This window comes from Terrapene carolina, unplaced genomic scaffold (genome assembly GCF_002925995.2).
Source record: "Terrapene carolina triunguis isolate 2854851 unplaced genomic scaffold, T_m_triunguis-2.0 Scaffold210, whole genome shotgun sequence".
Lineage (NCBI taxonomy): Eukaryota > Metazoa > Chordata > Testudines > Emydidae > Terrapene > Terrapene triunguis.
Window position 1 is genome coordinate 40296396 of NW_020664561.1, and position 21740 is coordinate 40318135.

Here is a 21740-nt window from a genome sequence, read left to right on the forward strand (position 1 = left end):
TTTTGTTTCATAATAAATTTTATTTATATAACCCTTTTGCTGATTTTTAAAGTGTTACATAAACAGGACAGGTGAAATATTATCATGTAAAGCAACCATAAACACATGAAAAGACCTAGGTTTACAATTTATGATTAAAACTCTACTATCTACACAATATACATAGACATAAAATGTAAAAACTTAAATATCTTAGAAACAGTAGCTAATCAGTTGTTTTAATTGTCATATTTGAATTCAGCACATCAAAATACATAATAAATAGCACATTTTATCTCTGAAGCAGATGACTTCTCAAAAATTGTAGACCAGTATGACCTTTGACATGTCTGTGATGTTGCATTCCATATGATTTTATGAAAATATGCTAATGAGTGTGAGTATAATGTAACTGAAATATGCTTCATGCAAAAGGTCTCTTGTAAGGTATCATTACAAAGCTTATAATCTACTGAGTGTGTTCATTCTATTTGTATGCATGTATCATTCTTGTATCTGAAACTAGAAATATGAAATATAACTCTGAGGTCCTATTGTAATTATGCAAAGTGTGGGCCATTAATGGTGGTTTGGAATCTTGATGGCTCCCATCAACTAGGACAATTGGTTATAAATGGCTCTATTTACTTGCAAGCCTTCCTGTGAGTCAGGCCAGGAAGAATGAAGGCTTGGGGTCTCCCAGGACATGTGACCATGTCACCTGGTACTGGAATCCATCTTAAACCTGGTGCTTTCCATTTAGAAGGAGGGGTGGGGACCCAGAGAGACAAAAGATTTCGGCCTTGTGCCAAAGCTAAATAAGGGGGTGGAACAGAACAAAAGGGCTGCAGTCATGAGAAATCCCCTAGCTACCACCTGAGCTGGAACAAGGACAGTACCAGGGGAAAGGATTGGGCCCAGACTAGAAAGGAGTCTAGTCTGTGAAAGAAGCTTATTGGAACATCTCTGAGGGTGAGATTTATCTGTATTCAATTTCTTAACGTATTAGGCTTAGACTTGCATGTTTTTGTTTTATTTTGCTTGGTAACTTACTTTGTTCTGTCTGTTATTACTTGGAACCACTTAAATCCTACTTTTTATATTTAATAAAATCACTTTTGCTTGTTAATTAACCCAGAGTAAGTAATTAACACCTGGGAGAGTAAACAGCTGTGCATATCTTTCTATCAGTGTTATAGAGGGCAGATAATTTATGAGTTTAACCTGTATAAGCTTTATACAGAGTAAAACAGATTTATTTGGGGTTTGGATCCCATTGGGAACTGGGTATTTGGGTGCTGGAGACAGGAGCACTTCTTAAGCCATTTTTAGTTAAGTCTGCAGCTCTGGGGGACATGGTTCAGACCTGGGTCTTTGTTTGCAGCAGACTGCCGTGTCTAGCTCAACATGACAGGGTTCTGAAATCCCAAGCTGGCAGGAAAAACGGGCTCCGAGGTAGTTTCAGTACATCAGGTGGCAGTCCCAAAGAGGTCTCTGTGACCGAACCCGTCACAATGTCCTTGTAGAGTATAATTATATTCACCTGCCTTGTTGAGGCTTGATTAATTTTGAGATCCTTGAATCAAACTTGTTATGCAAATACAAAGTGTGTATGAAAAGCTGATACTGTGGACCATTAAATTTGTTAATGGAAAAAAAGCAAATTTGAATGAGTGTGGGCAAAGAAAACATATTTATCGGCATCAGTAATTTTTTGTGAATAGGCTGATGTGAGGATAATTAAGATAACTGAAAAAGTGTGTTTTATTTTTAAATTAGTACTGCCAATTAAAGAATATATCCCTGGGCACACTTGGTTACGAACAAGATGAAGACGATGTGTCAGGCTTACAGATCTGTAAACAACAGTACAAGAAAGACACAATGCTTCCTTCCAATGATACGCTGAACATAGACATTGCCATTGAAACAGGTACAGTACTGCTGTAAATTTAAAAAAAAAAAGTGTTGCCATGGACATTTTATGTATTGTAATGGCAAATCATCAACAGTAAGTTAGTATTTTATTTGTGTGGCAATCCTACTTTAACTTAGGAAAGTTAACCCACTTCTCCCCTATTTTATTCTTTAATATCCACCTAGAAAATACTACTTTACAGCATAAGCATTGTAGGTCATCACAGTAAGACTTTTTCTCTGAAGGTTTTTCAGCTGTTGACCTTCTGTATGAGAGAAGCTGCTGATCAGAGGCCAGATATTGAGCGTTGTTGAATGCTGTCAACCACCATTAACTTCAGTGGGAACATTTAGCACCTTTCAGTATTGGGGCCCTACAGAAGATGCCTGCACCTTCTCATGGCCCCAATAATTTGAGTGGGGCTCCACACTGAGCAGCTTGCAAGATCAGGACCTACATCTGTGTCCACCAGTATCCAGTTACCTTAGTTTTCTCCCTTACTTTATTTGTAAAATAGTCATTTTGAATGAAAATTGTAAAAATCTTTTTTTCCGCCCCATAGACTGTATTCACCTAGAGCCACAGATGCTAGCCACTAAGAGGTCTGGTGATTTGAAGACGATAAATTCATCATTTTTCAACTTTGAATTTTATAGGTAAAGTGAGTTTTGAAAACCCATCCATTCATATGAAAATAGTGGAATCTATTGTATGCAATTCACTGCATTTATTTTTACTCTTCAGGCTTATACAGGTTGAAATCTCCTTTCAACTTAAAGGTATTGATCTACAAACAATTCATGCCAGAGAATTGCCTGACTGCTACGCCTTTCAGAATACTGTAAGTGCATTTCAGATGTATACACATGAAAACAAGTGTTCCAGAGTCCAGGACATTTCTTATTGGTGTCCTGACTGCAAAATGGAAAAAATTCAGTGTGCACTCTCTCCATTGACACCCGTGCAAAATGATGTGATTGCTTTGGTGTCAATGGGACAGACCTCTTATAACAACAAGTAACTATTTATTTTCCTCAAACATGGTTCTCCTCTTCAATTTTTTAAATGTTTTGTTCTTCATGAGAAGTAAAATCATTGATTGCTTTTGCACTTGTATATTGTTTCAGATGTATTTTTCCATGTATATTAATCTATGATGATAGCTTTATTTACAGATTACCTAGATTAAGCAGTACCAGTGGGTATCAATCTAGTCTTTGACTCTGCATTTTTTGACAGTGTTAATTTTGCTAGTTTTGCTTTCATCAAATGATAAATCTTTACACTTGTGTTTGCAGATTACTTTCAACAACAGAGCCCACAGTGGTAAAGTAAAAATTTATTTTGATAGTGATGCTGATATTCAAGAATGCAAAGACTGGCATATATCTGGATCTAGTAAGTATGGTGCATATGTGTTCTGCATGGTGAAAATCTGATGGTTTCCAGTAAATCTATATCATTGTTCCACTTCTGAATATATATGATAACTACAGACAAAAATACAAATGTGAACTGTGGCTATATTCAGAAATAAATGGCTAACATGTCAACATTTTTAGAAACGTTACTGAAATGCGTGGACACTAGGGCAGCATTAACCAGTGGATAATATAAGCTACAGATGGAAATGATGCATAGGAGTAGCCCTTGCAGCACACTGTCTACTGTGTTATCTAATGTCCTTTTTAAATGGTTCAAGCTTGGGGCCTACATCCCTGCCTGTGTATTACTGCCTTTCCATTACTTTTTCTGACTCCGCTAGTGTTCGCACCATGTCCCAATTCACTCTCCTGTTTCTACTTGTGATATTGGTGTTTGCTCTTTATGCCCTCTCCCATGTCAGTAACAAAATGTTAGACCCACTTTTATTTAACATCAGTATAGTGAGAAGTAGTAGCCTAATAACCACAGACCAAATCCTCCCATCTAGCTGAGCTTTAAGTCATTTTTATGGACCCTTTATCCTGAGAGTGATCTGAACAAGTTCACAGCTCTAGGAAGTAGAGCAGCTTGCCTATGACCCCAAGGTGCTGTTCCTGCATATGGTCATCACGGGTGTAGGAACACCGAGGCCACCCCCCTGCACTCCGAGGACATTAGTCTGACAGTGCAGTGAAAATCCTTAAGGGACAGGTTTATGCTATTTTAGAGATGGATTGCTTAATCAGAGTGAGCCCGAGGAACTGTTTCAGAACAGGAGTAAAGAATCATAGGACTGGAAGGGATCTTGAGAGGTCATCTAGTCTAGTCCCCCTGCACTCATGGCAGGACTAAGTATTATCTAGACCATCCCTGACAGGTGTTTGTCTAACCTGCACTTAAAAATCTCCAATGATGGAGATTCTACAACCTCTCTAGGCAATTTATTCCAGTGCTTAATCACTCTGACAGTTAGGAAGGTTTTCCTAATGTACACCTTAAACCAGGGGTCTCAAACTCAAATGACCATGAGGGCCACATGAGGACTAGTGCGTTGGCCCGAGGGCCGCATCACTGACACCCCCCCCTCGCTGCCCCTGGCCCAGCCCCCACTCCACCCCTTCCATGAGGCCTTGCCCCTGCCCCGTCTCTTCTCCACCTCTTCCCCTGAGCACGCGGCTCCCTGCTCCTCCCTCCCGCCCCCCGGAAAGTGCTAAGTGCCACCAACAGTAATGCACCTCACTCAAAGGACAAAACACGCACTTAGTTAGATTTACTTCTGTTAAAGCCCCCCCACTGCACTGGGCTGCACCACCACCACTCCACTCCTGCTCTGCCTCCTCCAGGGGTGGCAGGTTTGTAGAAATTTTGGTGGTGCCCAGAACCTGCCCCCTCCCCCAAACTCCACCCCCACCTGCCTAAGGCTCTGGGAGGGAGTTCGGGTGGGGGAGGGGGTCTGGGGTGCAGGCTCTGGGATGGAGTTTGGGTGCTGGGTGCAGGCTCCGGGCTGGGGCAGGGGGTGGGGGGTGCAGGCTCTGGGATGGAGTTTGGGGATAGGAGGGAGTGCAAGGATGAGGGCTGTGGGGCTGGAGATGAGGGGTTTGGGGCATTGGAGAGGCTCGGGGCATTGGAGAGGCTCAGAACTAGGGCAGAAGGGAAGGGGAAGGGCAGTCTGCCCTGGCCATAGTAGTGGAGGGGGGCACTAGGACCCTGCGGCAGCAGGTGATGCTGGAAGCCGGCAGAGTGGAGTGGAGTCAGCATGAGCTGCAGGCTCCGGGGCAGTGAGGGGGCAGCAAGTGAGCCCAGGGGACACTCGGGGGAGATGCGTGGGGGTGGCAGGCGGGGCCGGGGGAGAGGCCTGGCCCCAAACATTGGGGAGCAGTGAGCAGGGAGCTTAGCTGCCACATAAAATAACTGGGGGAGGGGGGGCACGGAGCTTGGCGGGCCGCAGGGCCGCGTGTTTGAGACCCCTGGCTTAAAACGTCCTTGCTGCAATTTAAGCCCATTGTTTCTTGTCCTGTCGTCAGAGGTTAAGGATAACAATTTTTCTCCCTCCGCCTTGGAACAACCTTTTGCATACTTGAAAACTGTTATCATGTTCCCTCTCAGTCTTCTCTTCTCCAGACTAAACAAATCCATTTTTTTTCATTCTTCCTTCATAGGTCATGTTTTCTAGACCTTTAATAATTTTTGTTGCTCTTCTCTGGACTTTTTCCAATTTGGCCACATCTTTCCTGAAATGTGGTGTCCAGAACTGGACACAGTACTCCAGTGGAGGCCTAATCAGTGTAGAGTAGAGCGGAAGAATTACTTCTTGTGTCTTGCTTACAACTCTCCAGGGCTGCCCAGAGGGGCCGGGGAGCAAGTGGCCCTGGGCTCCCCGGCAGGGGCCCCCACGAGAATATAGTATTCTATAGTATTGCAACTTTTTTTTATGGAAGGGGCCCCCGAAATTGCTTTGCCCCAGGCCCCCTGAATCCTCTGGGCGGCCCTGCAACTATCCTGCTAATACATCCCATACATAATACAGAATTATGTTTGCTTTTTTTTTTTTTTTTTGCAACACTGTTACTGTTGACTCACACTTAGCTTGCAATCCATTATGAACTCAGATCCCGTTTTGCAGTACTCCTTCCTAGGCAGTCATTTGCCACTTCGTATGGGTGCAACTGATAGTTTCTTCCTAAGTGGAGTACTGTGCATTTGTCCTTATTGAATTTCATCCTATTTACTTCAGAACATTTCTCTAGTTTGTCCAAATCATTTTGAACTTTAATCCTATCCTCCAAAGCACTTGCAATCCTTCCCAGCCTGGTATTGTCTGCGAACTTTATAAGTGTACTCTCTATGCCATTGTCTAAATCGTTGATGAAGATACTGAAAAGAACTGGACCCAGAACTGATCCATGCAGGACCCCACTCGATATGCTCTTCTAACTTGATTGTGAACCACTGATAACTACTCTCTGGCAAGATATACCATATCTACCAGTTCCCTCCTATCCACAGGGCTTGTTAGAAAGCTATTAGATTTGTTTGACATGATTTGTTTTTGATAAATCCATGCTGACTGTTACTTATCAGAACTATATTTGGAAATACTGTCTTTATTTGACATTTAAATAAGTATGTGATTCTGTCTTAGTTATTTCTAAGGTCTAGGTCGATGGACTTGGGATCTTGTATAAGATTTTTATTCCATCAGTTATTTTTGTCATTTCACTACTTCAGACGAGTAGTTGAGGCATGTAGGTTAACTGTTATTAATCTACCCTGTTTGTCCTGCTGTGTCCACATGATGCAATAAGCAATTGGCCCTGCTTGCTGATGTAGTGATCTTGAGACACATGCAGACGGATTGCATAAAAGGGGTTATGCCATGGTCTGTTGCTTCTCTGACAATAACAGCCATGTTGGTGACTGCTTACTCATTTTAACCAGCGTGTCATGTCACTGGGTTCAGGAAGTCTTCTACATGGCAATGTACATATTTTTCAAACAGTCAGTAAACATTACTGTGTCTTCAGATCCCAAGATCTTGAGAGTCTGTTTTTGTTCATATTTTTCTGAAGCTCATCAACTTCCTATCTGGAGGGGGGAAAAGAGTTTAGAGGAGGAAGGCACAGATGTTTGCTAATATCTAGTGGATACCGAGACTTGCAACTTGTGTGCTTTTATTATTAATGTCTAAGCAAATCATTGCTGCCTTCTAATGAAGAAACAGATCTGCTTAACTCCCTTCTGTAAAAGTATCAAGATGACATAAATATCCCTTGCTATAACCTACCTAGTGATGGATTTAACAAGACTCTGCCTGCAAGGGAAACACAAATTTTTAAAATAGGTTTTGACCATTCTGTTGCTCTGAATGAGCTTAATACATTAAATTGAAATTCTAGCCTGGTCTTTTAACCAATAATAAATACCCAAACTCAAACACCTATGACACCTTTATTCCTATACTTCAAAATAATTCCTCTTTGACTACTTGAAGCCTGTTACGTCTTTAAAGACTTTATTAGAAGCAGTGAATGTTCCCTGCTTGTTCTTTTGATGAGCCTTACAAATAAAGAATGGCATCCACATTATATTTCTATCATTAAGCTTTTGTCTGATCACTTTAGAAAGTGACAATAGTACTGAAGGTTCCACTTCAGAGCGAGATTCAGTATGACAAATAATATAAACACATTCATTAATGGTGAAGAAACAGGGCCATCACAATTACTATACAGGACCGTGGTATAGTCGATAGAACTTTGTGGGGATCCTGGATAAGGAACAAAGTGTTCTCCTTCTTGCCAAATCTTCGCTATATTTGTATACTGTTATACAGGAACCCAGATAATTTTGTGTGTGTGAGATGAGTTCTTACAATGGTGTCTCAATTGGCCACGTTTTGTACTCTACCTGCATATTAAGTAGTTGATCAAAGAACACTGAGTTAAAATACTCCTGCATTATAAATAACTGACTTGTTTTGCTCTGAACTAATTTTTATTTATTTATTTATTTACAAAAGCTGTTTAAGACCCTGGATCTACCAGAATACATAGATTTTTACAAAATCTATTTTTAATTCTATATATGTGTACAGAAATTGAAAATCCATCCCTCCTTTGCTTACCTGTAAAGAACTAAGTTCAAAGAGCTGCATATCTCCTTGGATAAGATATAATTTGTCGCTTACTTCTAGTGCTGTGCGTGGAATACGGTTTGCTTACCACTAACTGCTACAGCAGCTCTCAGTTGCAACTGGTGAAATGGAGGCTTCTAATTGCAGGTCTTCATTGGTGAAAAGCCTTTTGGTAAACCGTGTCAATGGGCCAAATTCTGCCCTTGCTTATGCAACTTCAATGAAGTCAATAAGATAGCGAGATTTCTCTTGGTCTGTGAGCAGAATTTGGCCTGTACATGAATTATTAATTTCAAATAGTTTAAAAAGAAGAAAAAATTCATTTCACTTTCGGGGCACAGTCCCACAAACCCTCTGCATGTAATACCCCAGTGATTTGAGTTACAGACCTACATGCAGGAGGCTTCTAATGTACTCAATATGTATTGACTGTATTTTATATACCTTATTTCTCTAGTGATATGACAATATACCAAGTGTTATAAAATTTGTCATAATAAATGTGCAGAGAGCTTTTATTATATAGTTAGTTTTCAAATGCTTATGAAAAGAATTCTGTGCCAGAAGGAATACGTAAAGATCGAACTGTTTCCTATTGTACTTTTTTATTAGCAGTTCAGAAGAACAGTCAATATATTCTGGTTTTTGATGGATTTGTCATCGTAAGCTGTTTTGCTTCCCTTATACTCTGCACACGATCCATTATTCTTGCTCTGAAATTGCAAAAAGTAAGTATAACCTTGTCTGCCTTTTCTCTCTGCTTATGTTTCCATTCGCTTTCCATATTTTAGTTCCACTAAGCAGTGCTATGTTTTGGATTATCAAGTATATCTGTTCTAGGAAAATATCTCTCCAAGAGTATATTGCATCTGTATTATATCCAATCTGATATTTCTAAATTCATGGAGATATCTCCTAGAACTGGAAAGGACCTTGAAAGGTCATCAAGTCCAGCCCCCTGCCTTCACTAGCAGGCCTAAGTACTGATTTTGCCCCAGATCCCTAAGTGGCCCCCTCAAGGATTGAACTCACAACCCTGGGTTTAGCAGGCCAATGCTCAAACCACTGAGCTATCCCTCCCCCTCCTTTAGGAAAGAGGCTAAGTTTACTGTATGCTTGTACAGTACACAATGAAGTCTCAGTCCTGATTGGAGTATCTGCATGGTACTGTAATACAAATACGTTCGTTTCAGATCCATAGGTTAAAATTCTGGCCCCACTGAAGTCAATGTAGTTTTGCCATTGACTTCATTTGTGCCGGATTTCACCCCAAATCTTCAAGTCCTTGTTTGTTTGACGTTGGCAAATCATACACCCTCAAAATCCAAATATGACTGACTTTTTTCCCTATAAGGCTAAAAAAGCCAGATATTTAAATGTTCACTGGGTACATTCCTGAGCGCAAAGGGCCTCATGCTTTTTGTGTCATGTTGTTGCCCCACCCTCCCCTGACACACATGTGAGACACTGATATGTTCTGTACGTCAGGGAATCTCTTCCTAAATGTGTACACGGGAGGGGAGAAGAGAGCACAGGATACATGATATCCAGTTATCTTAATCAACATACTGTCTTTGTAACTGTCAAAAAGGTAATGGGACCTAGTTCAGCAAAGGGTTTGTCAGACTTTGAGGGATTGAGAGAGCAGTGCTGACCCATCCGTAGGGGGACAGGAGAGAGTCTGTGGATTGGCATGCAGGATGCAGAAAGTAAAGTTAGTAATAATGCAGTAATGATAGCAGTCACCCTTTACAGAGCTGTATATGAATGTCCCATAATTCTTTTCTGTTGATATTGCTAATACTGCCCATACATTATTTCTACAGTAGTTGCTAGGGCATATTCTTCCAACAGACCCAACTTAAGTACTCTACTTGAGCAGTACTCAAGAACTGCAGCACCTGTATGAGCTTCCTTTTTTCTGGAGAAAAGTAGGTTCTGTAACCAAATCTCTAAATGTTTACTACAGAGATTTGTGAATTTCTTCCTGGAAAAGTACAAACGCCATGTCTGTCATGCTGATCGTCTGGAGTTTATAAATGGATGGTATGTCCTGGTGATTATCAGTGATGTGATGACAATCATTGGATCTATAATGAAAATGGAAATAAAAGCCAAGGTGAGAGTTAACCCATCTTAATATTTTCTTCACTCTATTTAAGCATGCTTTTAATTAGACTAATGCAAGGAAAACCAAAGTTGTGACCAATTAACTCTTTTGCGACAGCGATTTGGTTCGGTCTCGCTTCTTTTGGTAGTATATTCCTCTCCATCTGTACCTGTCTTTTGTTGTCTGTTATCACCGGAATATGAGTTTTCTCTCTGTCAGTGGCACCAACTCAGTTCAGTCAAACTCTGGAGGCTCTTCTGCCCCTTCAGTCTTGGAACTCACGTTTTCCTCTTGAGTACCAAACCGCCTTTTTTATGGCCAAAACAGTGGTGCTCAACAGCCAAAAAGGGAAGGTCCATGAGCAGCATCCTTTGAGTCAAATGCCACTGGCAGGAAGGCACCTACTGTATGTTATGTTTAGGACCCTACGAAATTCACGGTTGATTTTGGTCTTTTTCATGGTCACAGGATTTTAAAAATAGTCAATTTCACAGTGTTAGATGTTTACATCTGAAATTTCACACTGTTGTAACTGTGAGGGTTCCGACCTAAAAGGGAGTCCTGGGGGGTTGTGGGATTGCCACCCGTACTTCTGTGCTTCCTTCAGAGCTGGACTCCTAGCCAACAGGCACAGAGCTTCCTGCAGCTGGAGGAGGTTCCCAGAGGTGGTCTGGCCCCTACAGGGGAAGAGGAAGTCCTGTCCCTCCCCAGCCTGACCAGGGCTAGCAGCTGCAGCCCGGCACACGATAGAAGCCCCCTTCCCTTACAATAGCTAGATTTCACTGGGGAGATCAGATTTCATGGTCTGTGACCCATTTTTCATAGCCGTGAATTTGGTAGGATGCTAGTTATGTTGAGTGGCCATCATAGGCATAACCCTACACACACAAGTGCACAATACTGACACTGAGCACTTCTTTCAATAAGTTTTCTTCTGCAATCCCTATTTCTGTAAAACAGTTTTCAAAATAAAACAAAAACCCATAGTATTTTTCTTACATTATTTACATCCTCAGCGTTAACAGGAAACAAAATACGTCTTTTATAATGAATGCAATTCATAGTCTTCTAAAAGGACATCCCTATATAATTTTAAGGAAAGCGAATTTACAAAACTTATATGTGTATATTGCATCTGTAAAACTACATTTAAAAAATGCAGAAGCTATAATATTTATAAATGGTGTGTGTGTGTATAGCAAGCTATGCTCTATATAATATAAGTACACAAAAAGAATCTGTCATTAAATTATAGAATCATGGACAAACAAAACTTGCCAGATGGCAATGCAGAACACCTCTAAGTGCAAGACGCAGCAACTTAGGCCATGTAATGTTAAGTACCAAACAGGCACAACAGACCTTCCTACCAAAGCTGAAGGAAAGAGCTATATGAATGGAGGAGTGGGGGGAAACAGCAGTCACTTGTGTTCTTTAAAAAGTGCTTAATCCAACCAAGGTGCTATAGTAGCCATAGAATAGAGTCTAGTCAGTAATCTTGCCTTAATTCCACGCGTGTGTATGTGGAATTTGTTCACGTAGATAAGAGAAACACTTTAAAGCTGCAGTTCAGCAGCAGCCTTCAGATAGGGAGGAAGAGAAAGAAATGGAGAGACGTGGCTCTGCTCCAGGAGAGTCCTAAGGTGAGGCTTGGGGGAAACAGGAAGGATAAACATGGGTAGAGGAGATTCTCAAAGGGTGGAGCTGCTTTTTCAGGGAGAGGGATGGTTCAGCATCTCTCATTTGGGGTGAGAGAAGTGTTGCTCTTTGAGCAGAGAGTGGGGCTCCAGTAGTATTCACCCAAAAGATCCCAGGATCTCTTGAGAAGAACTGATCCCAGTCTGCCTCTCCATAAAATTCTTGCTACAGTAGAATCTGGAAGTTCATTCCATTCCATTCCATTCCATCTCATTTATTTGGCTTCTGTTCCTGAAACTGTTGCTGTAAATAGCATATATTTTTTTTTTTTGCAGTCATATCTACAGGTCCAGATCATTGCCTGCATGTGGTAGGCACTGTACATGCACCACGCACATAATAAAAAGGTGGCTCCTGCCCGAGAGGGCTTAGCTAATGAATGCTGCCCGTTATTCTTTCCATTAAAAACTGATGGTAACACACTGCCTAGATTGTGCTCTGAAGAAGAAAATCAAGAAACATTCAACAAACAGGAGTCTCCTCTAAACTATCCCCAAACAGCAGCTTGTGGGAATGGGAACATCTCTGCTGTAATCCACTTTCTTAATGGACTGTCAAATCTACAAGTATAGCAGTGTCTGTCGCCACACCCTGATCAATCTGTCTCGGTTACAATAAATATGGATTTATGTTCCCAGCAGTTTTTTTTCCCCACAGCCCAACCATATTTTGTGACAAAATTTGTGTAATCACATGTACGTGTGTGTGTGTGTGTGTGTGTGTGTGTGTGTGTGTGTGTGTCGGGGCAGTCTGGGAAAATGTGGGCCAATAGATCATGCTTCCCACACTCTAGAATGTCCTACTGCACAGGTAGCTGGGAGGAATAAGCATTGGCCAAATCAATTACACAGGCACAGTAAGGCAAGAATAAGTTTTACAAACTTGCTACCAACATGTGTCAGCCTTGGCCTGAAGAAAGGGCAATGAGCTACTAGCTGTTGTGATTATGAACAGTATTAACCAAGTGTGTGGGCAGAAAGCCTGTGAGAGTTGTCCATGCCAGCAGCTGGTTACAAATTCTGTTTAAGGTTGTAGTATAGACAGGGCCTTAGTCATGAAGTCTCCCTCTTATTAATTGTGAACCAGTGCCTAATTAGTGAATGAAAATTAGTTTGCCATATGATTAAAAATAGGAAACAATGAACTTCCTTGAGAACTTAATTTTGAAACTGTCTATTGTAACCAAAGTGAAATCCACACAGCGCTTGCAGGCTTCATGCAAATTTCTTTATGCCATTGTGCACCTTTGCCCATCTCCACAATACCACTGCCTCTCTGTATAAGGCATCTCTCCTGAGCAACCATATTGGCTTGGTGTTATGTGGCTATGTCCGTTTGGCACTAGAATTCAACTGAAGCCACTGAAATTTTAAAATCTGACCTAAAAAATTTCCATGTGCCATCCTTTACCTGCATAGTCTTAAACTGCAATACCTATCAACAGGTGTTACTTCACTCACCTGCCTTTTTTTTTTTTTTTGCATTCCTCAGAACCTCACAAGTTATGATGTTTGCAGCATCTTACTTGGAACATCGACTTTGTTTGTTTGGGTTGGAGTCATCAGATACTTAGGATATTTCCAGACATACAATGTAAGCCTAGAATCAAATATTCAGTAGTTGAAACTTATTTTAGTTCTGTTGTTTTTATTCTAATTTCTTTAATGTGTATATTGTCCTCTTTCTCCTCCTCTCCCCTGACCCTTTGCAGGTGCTCATTTTAACAATGCAAGCATCATTGCCCAAAGTTCTAAGATTTTGTTGTTGTGCTGGGATGATATATCTTGGCTATACATTCTGTGGCTGGATTGTATTAGGGCCTTATCATGAAAAGGTATGTAAGCTCTTCTAAATGTGCATATATAATCATTCCATACTCAGAGTAAGCACTATCATTTGGGGGAGGATATTCCTGCTTCTTAAGTTTAAAACATAACTCAACCTTCGTTATGAAGCCATAACAACAGCTTTAAGTTTTATATGTTAAACTCTCACTGCCTTTCCAAACACTACACTGAGGATTTTCAGAAATTCCCCCACTGTTGTGCTGGTGTGGCTCCAGCTCTGCTGTCAATGGTGGGCACTCTAACATAGCCTGGGCACTGATACTTTTCACCCCCATGTTGCCTCAGCAGGGTTTTGTATTACTCATAGCTTTCTCCAAACCTTCCCCTCTGGGTGAAACTTGGCACAGTTGATCTTGGTCCAAATATAGGGTGATTTGGAAAGTTTTTAATCAAAATCATTTTGTATTTTTTTCTTTTTCAGTGTAGATGCAAAATATTACATATGCTTTTTTCCTGTATTCCAAACCAAATTTTTGTGCCTGCATAACTCAAAAATGTGGGAAGCTAAAGGCTTTAGCGTGTTTTATAAAGCCCTCTGCAAAGGAAAGAACAACAGTTCAAGTTTAGAGAAGAGACTGCTGTTATGAACATTTAGAATTTGCATATCTACTAATTCTCATTAGTAATAAGATGCATTTATTTATCCTTTGCTCTTAATGCATTTTAATTGATGACCAAATACTTCCTAAAAGCTTCTAGAATTTTCTGCAGAAATCCCATAATACCCTACGCATCCGTCAGATTATACCCTGGGGACCTGTCCCTTTTAGCTGACACGTTGTAAATATCACTTTTACCCGAACTGTCAAGTAGCAAGCATCTAACGATCTGAGTAAGTGAAAGAATAGTCAATGAGATGGTTGACTATTTATGTTGTCAAAACTTGATCTTGTATGATTTTCTTGTCATTAAATGTTATGGCTCAGCTCATTTTGTTTAAGGCTCTAGCAACTTGTCCCAAATCTCACTAGATGGCAGTATTGTACTGCATAGAACAGCCTATTCTAGTCACTTGCTTTACCATGTGTTTTTGTGGCAGCTGACTGGTTGCACACTCAGTCTGCTGTACAGAATTAAAAGGAGGATACTCTCATTCTGTTCTGAATGCTCCAAACTGCAGCCCAAAATTGGAATGACTTGATTCTCATACATACTAACTAACCAAGATGGCCACTGCAAGCTTTGTGCACAAAATCCCGTAATGCTATCTAGTGGTTGTACTAGTTTGATGTCCCACCAACTTGACACTCCCAGAAGCAGCACTCCCTGCTTCTCAGTGAAATTTGCTGTCTCCTGAAATGTAGTGCAAAGGTAGGACATGCAGGCAAGCAACTTCATATGAAGCAGGGAGTAGCAGAAGATTACTACTTATCTGTCCTTCCTTATTTGAAAAATAAAGAAGTAAGAGAAACAGGACAGTCCTCCCACAAGTCATCTTGAATCAACTACCATCTATTACATCAGCTACAGACCTTGCCACTTGGAATTGGGTTGGGAAAAGTACTCTACAGATTCCCTCTTAATTTTTTCATGAAGAGTTTCAGAATCCCTTATATTTCTACCCAGCCTCTCTCAGGCCTCATGTAGTAGAGAATCTCTGCTCATCAGAGAAGAACTGGATTCTGCTCTTTCCATGTGACAACTACAAGGAGTGACAGTGAGCAAGGTGAAGCCTTCCTAGCTGTTTCTTTTGCTAGATGGCTCACTGAGCAGCCCTGCCAGCTCAGAATCAAGAGAGCTGAACTCGGATCTCTAGATGGCACTCGTGGACCACTCCATGTTCTAAAATCACCCTTTCCTAATAGCCCTTAGAGCAAATTTGTCTTACTCCTTCCCCACACGTCATAGAATACATAATCATAGATATGTAGGACTGGAAGAGACCTCAGGAGGTCATCTAGTCTTCCTCTTGCCTCCACTGCGCTGAGGCAGGACCAGATATACTTAGATCATTCCTGGCACATGTTTGTCTAACCTGTTCTTAAAAACCTCCAGGGACCGGGATTCCACAACCTCCCTAGATAACTTGTTAAAGTGATTAACTATCCTTCATAGTTAGAAAGATTTTCCTAATATCCAACCTAAATATCCCCTGCTGCAAACTAACCAGATTATTTCTTGTCTTACCTTCAGTGGACCTGGGGAACAATTGCTCACTTTTTATATATTTTTTATATATTTGAAGACAGTTACATCCCCTTCAGCCTTCTTTTCTCTATACTAAACATGCTCAATTCTTTCAACCATTCCTCATAGGTCATTTAAGTGGGAATTACCCATATTTAGCATTTAATCTTCTCTGAAGACATGTTTGACACGGCATCAGCCAGCTACTCTGAATGCCTGACATAAATGCTATTTACTTTGGGTCTCTGGACTATCCAGCATTCTTTTTGGACCCAGAAAATGTAAAACTGGGGGGAGGTTTTGAGAGTAGGTAGAGTTGGTTAAGGCAAAGTGAAAAGGCTCGCACTGTCCCTTGGTCGTTAGCTATTGCTATGGAGGTCCCTTGGCACCCAACCCACTAAATAAAATCTTTATAATTTGCCATACCTATTTTTCTTGCTGCTATATTGGGATTAAGAAAACCTTTTATCATTCAAACCTAAACTTGGGTTCAAATGTACCTGATAATTTGCAAGATGACCCCCAACTCCTTCACCAAATAATGGAATGAGAAAATATAGCTGGAAGATATTCTTTCAATCTCAGTATTTTTGTTAAAGAGAAGTATGGTCTATAATTTCGGCACAGAAAGGTTAGAGGAACTGTAGTGGCTCCACTTGTGTCCTATTTCCCCCAAGTACAGAAAAAATTAAACAGATCTTTACCAATGTGCTGCTGGAAGGGGATTTTAAAAAATGTTATCGAAAGAGTAATAAGAGACTGGGGGATCAGAAGACCTAGATTCTGTTCCCAGCTCTGTCACTACTCATTGTGTGACCTTGGTCACTTAATCTCTCTATGCCTTAATTTTCTTATCTCTAAATTGGGGATACTTTCCCGCATGCATAATGCAGTTTGAGACCCTCTGATGAAAGCATTAAACATTAGTGGTGGTTGTTTGTTAGATGCTTTAACCCGTTGGCACCTTTCCTACAACTGATGCCAATGCAAAACACTCAGGTACATATGGAAAAGGAATTATCTCTGCCTCCCAAGCCAAATGATCATGCCAGTCTTAAATGTATGAAATACACAAAATAGAGAGATTGTGGTTGTGGGAGGTTTTTGGGGGTTTTTTGGGGGGTAGAGGGGCGCAGGAGAATAGTGGCTGTGTTTAAAAAAAATTGTGGGAAAACTGTTAGTGAAAATGTCTGTCTTTATCTCCTTTAACCTGACTGTATGTGGTGTTCAGGTTCTAATGTCAGTCTCTTTCAATATTGTCTAGTTTGAAGATCTGAACACAGTTGCTGAATGTCTGTTTTCTTTGGTCAATGGTGATGACATGTTTGCAACATTTGCTCAAATCCAGCAGAAGAGCACCTTGGTGTGGCTGTTCAGTCGATTATATCTGTATTCCTTCATTAGTCTATTTATATACATGATCCTCAGCCTTTTTATTGCACTCATTACAGACTCTTATGACACCATAAAGGTAAATCATTTTGTCTTTAGTGGAATTTTTTCTTCTAATCAATTATTTAGCATTCTTTCATGTTAGTTAAACCATAAAGGTGGACAAATGGAAGCTCTCTTGAGATGTTGACTGATTATGATGTATGGTAAAGATATTCAAAGCTTTTAGCTTAAGATCTGGTAAAAAAATAGAAGAGAGAATTTCCCTTAAGTGATCTCCACCCAGGCATTAGTTTGGAAAACTTACTTAAGGTATCACACCTCCCTCCCCCTGACCCCCAATTTCCCCCAATTTATTCTACTGGCTGTATTACATTTGGGTCAGAATAGTGACTTGAGTGGGAAGTGGGGAAATATATTAAGCTTAAAATCATTGAATGCAGTTGGTTACAGCTAGAGAATTCTTTCACGAGTGCAAGAGTGTAATTGCAGTATCAAAAAGTCTTGCTGAGGCCGGGAGAGAGTGATGTTTGAAAGATGTCTGGGGAGAAGGAGGCAAGGGGGTAACCCATTCAGTTAAAATTGCTTAGCAGTACAGATTTGAATACCTCTGCTCCCTGTGCTTCACAGAAATTACTGGCTCAATAATTAGTAGGGTGCGTGGTATGGAAGAGACCCACTGAATCTAGTACTAATGAACTGCTAGCTAGAACCACTCTATCCAGTTCCAGTGAAAAATGGAGTGGAATTAAAAATATCCCCTTCTCTAGATCTCTTCCCTGCATTCTTGCCCCCCATCAGTATTTTCTGTACATTTCTAGTCACTTGTATTTCTACATACTTAAGTCCTGGTGGTTAGGGTGACCAGTGAGAAGGCTACATCCAGTAACTGGCCTTTGGCTGTTGTCTTTTTGTTTTAGTTCTCATGTAAATACATGTGCAGCATAGTGGTAAATTGTTAGTGGCAGTACACCTCTACCCCGATACAACGCTGTCCTCAGGAGCCAAAAAATCGTACTGCGTTATAGGTGAAACCGCGTTATATCGAACTTGCTTTGATCCGCTGGAGCGCGCAGCCCTCCTCCCCCAAAGCGCTGCTTACCGCGTTATATCCGAATTCATGTTATATTGGGTCGTGTTAGATTGGGATAGAGGTGTATGTGGACCACAACTTCCTAGGACTCTGTTTTGCAAGTTTCTCTGTATAGGATTGCAGTAATTTTGTTGATATTCAAAGTGAGATGGGATCGCTTCTGTTTTTTCTCTCTCTCCCCTTGCTTCTAATCCTCTCATGTGGATCCAATGGTTTAAAGGAGAAGCCGCTCCGTATTCAAAGATTCCAAGGCCAGAAGGGACCATTGTGATCATCTAGTCTGACCTCCTGTATAACACAGGCCATATAACTTCCCCAAAATTCCCAGAGAAGAATCGGTTGATTTTCTGTTTTATATAGCACTTCCTCTGAATGAAAAGGTTGACTAAACTTCTAAGTGGCTGCTGTCTATCTCTGCTTCAAAGCTGTTGGTCTTTAGAGCTTGGGGTTTTTAATTTATGGAGAACTCACTTATTTATGGTGAATATGTAGGAGAAAAAAATCAACATAAAAACGGTGAAATAGAACCACGCAGGAATGAACTGGATAGTTATGCAAGTAACATGCGAAAAGGAATAACTGAATAGTGTCTTTTCTTTTTTCAATATGTTTCCTTTAGCTCATTCTTCTGTTCCCACGACCACATTCTCCTAGCCTTGCTTTGTTTGCTGCAGTAGTGACAGTTTGATTCATCTATTATTCTAGATGTTAGAGCTGATAAAAGTGTGGGAGAGCAGTGTAGAATGGAGGCAGGTTTAGAGCAATGACACAAGGAATGATTTCTCATGCACTGTAAATGAGGTGTCCTGTTTTTCAGAAATACCAGCAAAACGGCTTTCCAGTAACAGATCTTCATGAATTCCTTAAAGAATGCAGTAGCACAGACTATAGCAAAGAACCACAGGCTTCCATGCCTTTCATCTGCTGTTGTAGGAGGTCAGTATGGCAGTGCAATTCCGTGAGCTATGTAATTCTCATAAGTACCCATGAGGTTAGCTGTCTGTTGGAAAGTATGGGTTTCACTATGGTAGGCACGCCCAGAAATCTAACTATAGCATGTTCAGACTCTTAAATATATTTATCCCTTTCTGTTGTATTTAGCATTAGAAAATAGCTAATTTGTTAAGGGGAGAGGGCAGGGAAAGATACCTTTTGAGTTTCACTGTAATCATTGTAAAGCCCTCGGGGACCTACAGATGAAAAAAAACTATAGATATATATGAGAGAGAGAGAGCATCATTAATATTTCTAAAGGGGAGAGTTGTGCTGATCAGGTCAGGGAAGCACAGAGCACTGAAAACTGTTAGAGCAAAGCTAGGCTCCAAGACCATCTTGACTTCCAGGTAGGAGATCTGTTGGCAGGTAGCAGTAGAAGGGCACAAGAGAGAACTTGTTCTTTCATTTTAAGTGACCCATCCCTAATCCAAACCTTGAGATTTGTCTGATTAAACCATTCCCAGCAATCTCCCCTCTAGTTTAATGGGAGCATTTCCCTGAGAACCTTGGTCATTTCCACTGAGCTGCCTGGAAGTGCCCATCATTATGAGCAGGGCCTGTATTTGGACCATGTGGATGGGACTGGAAGGCATTTCATCTGGTTCAGACCCCTATAGGGGTTAAGGGACCAGTAGCAGGCTGTGATGTTCTTTCTCCTGGGGGGAAGAAAAGGCATAGGGACCATTCATCCTATAGTACCAAGCTCACTCCCACCTCTTAATCCCTGCTAAAGTGGTAGGTAGATGGCTGTGGATTCTGCCTGCTGGCATTGACAACTGTAGCAAGGCCCTGGTGGCAATGGCATAGAGGTTTATGCACAGCAGAGTTGGAGGCAGATGGAGCCTGAGGGAGTGATGTCATGTGAGGAGTGTAGCAGAACTGGGTGATCAACTGACCCGAACTAGTGTGGCAAATCTTGTGTTCCTAAATGATCTATAACAATGGATCTTACACAGTAAGGTTCTTGTGAACCACAGCTTTCTGCTTTTGATGTGCCCCTGGCTGAGGTTTAAGTGTCTTTTAGCTGAGAAAAACTGCTGGCTTGAGGGGGGGCGAATAAAAGAACATCTAAATCTCCAGATAGCTGCTGTGGATACTTCAAAGGTAGGTGGTACGGTGAACTTAAGTGCAGCTTCAAACCTACTCTCTAAGGCTGCAAGCAGACTTATAGATCCTTTTCTCCTTAACTGACTTCACTGAAAGAAGGAAACAAGTTCAGCTTCCACGGCAGGGGACCTGCAGCTGGCTTGAAACCTGGAACTTCTTTTGGGCTCAGGGATTTGAGTTCTTTGGCTTCCCAGCATTTCCAGTGCATTTGTTTGCTATTGGTTAGCAGAAACTAGTTGGAGCTGGGCATTGAGGCCCTGAAGTAGGAAATTACAAAACACAACAGGGAACGAGGGGGATTATCTCCTGCCCCGGAGGTAGGGAGCAAGGCATGTTGCTGCGTTTACCAGGGTGGGCAGGCTTGCAGTACTGCTGCCCAGTGAAGGGCATATTTTCTTAAACTACATGCCTCCACATGTCTTTAGTTGAGCATGTCAGTCAGGGGAGCCCTAAATGGTATAACAAGTTCTGACTGGTGGATCTGTTGTCTCAGTTGTGCGGCTTAGTCATTTTTAGCTCTTTCTGTCTTCCTGAACATCTGTCTGGCTGATAGATGAAAAAATAAGTTGCTTCGACTTCAGTCTAATCAGAGATTGCTAGTGACCATGGTAAATTACAGGAACCTAATTGATTTCATGATTACTTAGCATATTAGGTTTTCTTGCAAAAGGTCAAGCCATAAAAAACCTGTTTGCTTTTTCTGAGAGCATAATTAAAGGCAAGGGGTATAGGTAGATCCTTCTTAATTATCTAAGAGATATATAGGAAATTCAGCATGGTTAACTTTAAATATACCAAGGATTTTATGTTGCCCTTATTAAGTACAGAATTTAAAAATACCAACTTTTTTTTCTCTCTGACCCCTTTTTACAGACGAGGAAGTGATGACAACTTGATACTTAACTGACAACCAACCTACTGCTGAAAGTCACTGCTCAAGAATGTTCAGAAGGAACAAACTGCTGTGGAAAAACAACCCCCCAAATTTCAAGAAGATCTGTCATTTGGGGCTATTTCCTTGTAAACATTATGACCCTATTTAATTAGGTAGTTTGGGGAGGTGAGCAGGGCAAAAAGCTGCTAATGGCTGGTGTTAGCTGGCTGACCACGTTGGAAGCTCAAAAGCTACCTTTATTTGGACCAGAATTATGAAGAACTGATGACGATTCCCACTCTGTGTTCTACTGTCTTAGTCCTGAACCTGAGAGAGACTGTCTATGGGAGCTCAGCACCTTCTTCAGATCAGGCCCCAAACTAACCATCTGGTTCTTAAATATTTATATTAAGGAACATATTTAAAAAGAATTAAACACACTTGTTTTTAAGTAGAATGTTGAATATTGCAATTATTGGTAAGGAGTGTTTCAGGTCATTCATTTAAAGTGATGTATTGGAAATGGAGATTGTAATTCTTA

At 40.9% G+C, this 21740-nt stretch overlaps 1 protein-coding gene across 1 annotated transcript in view; it reads left to right on the forward strand.

Moving 5' to 3' along the window:
* LOC112107726 (mucolipin-2-like) overlaps nucleotides 1-21232 on the forward strand; it is a 46622-nt gene extending 25390 nt beyond the window's left edge. Inside the window, exons 4-14 of the mRNA XM_026655450.2 lie at nucleotides 1759-1912; nucleotides 2460-2553; nucleotides 2642-2738; nucleotides 3196-3295; nucleotides 8568-8683; nucleotides 9925-10074; nucleotides 13255-13356; nucleotides 13475-13597; nucleotides 17002-17208; nucleotides 19040-19158; nucleotides 21199-21232. Coding sequence (XP_026511235.1) covers nucleotides 1759-1912; nucleotides 2460-2553; nucleotides 2642-2738; nucleotides 3196-3295; nucleotides 8568-8683; nucleotides 9925-10074; nucleotides 13255-13356; nucleotides 13475-13597; nucleotides 17002-17208; nucleotides 19040-19158; nucleotides 21199-21232 — 1296 coding nt within the window. The remainder of the gene's footprint in view (nucleotides 1-1758; nucleotides 1913-2459; nucleotides 2554-2641; nucleotides 2739-3195; nucleotides 3296-8567; nucleotides 8684-9924; nucleotides 10075-13254; nucleotides 13357-13474; nucleotides 13598-17001; nucleotides 17209-19039; nucleotides 19159-21198) is intronic.
* Nucleotides 21233-21740: the final 508 nt, after the last annotated feature.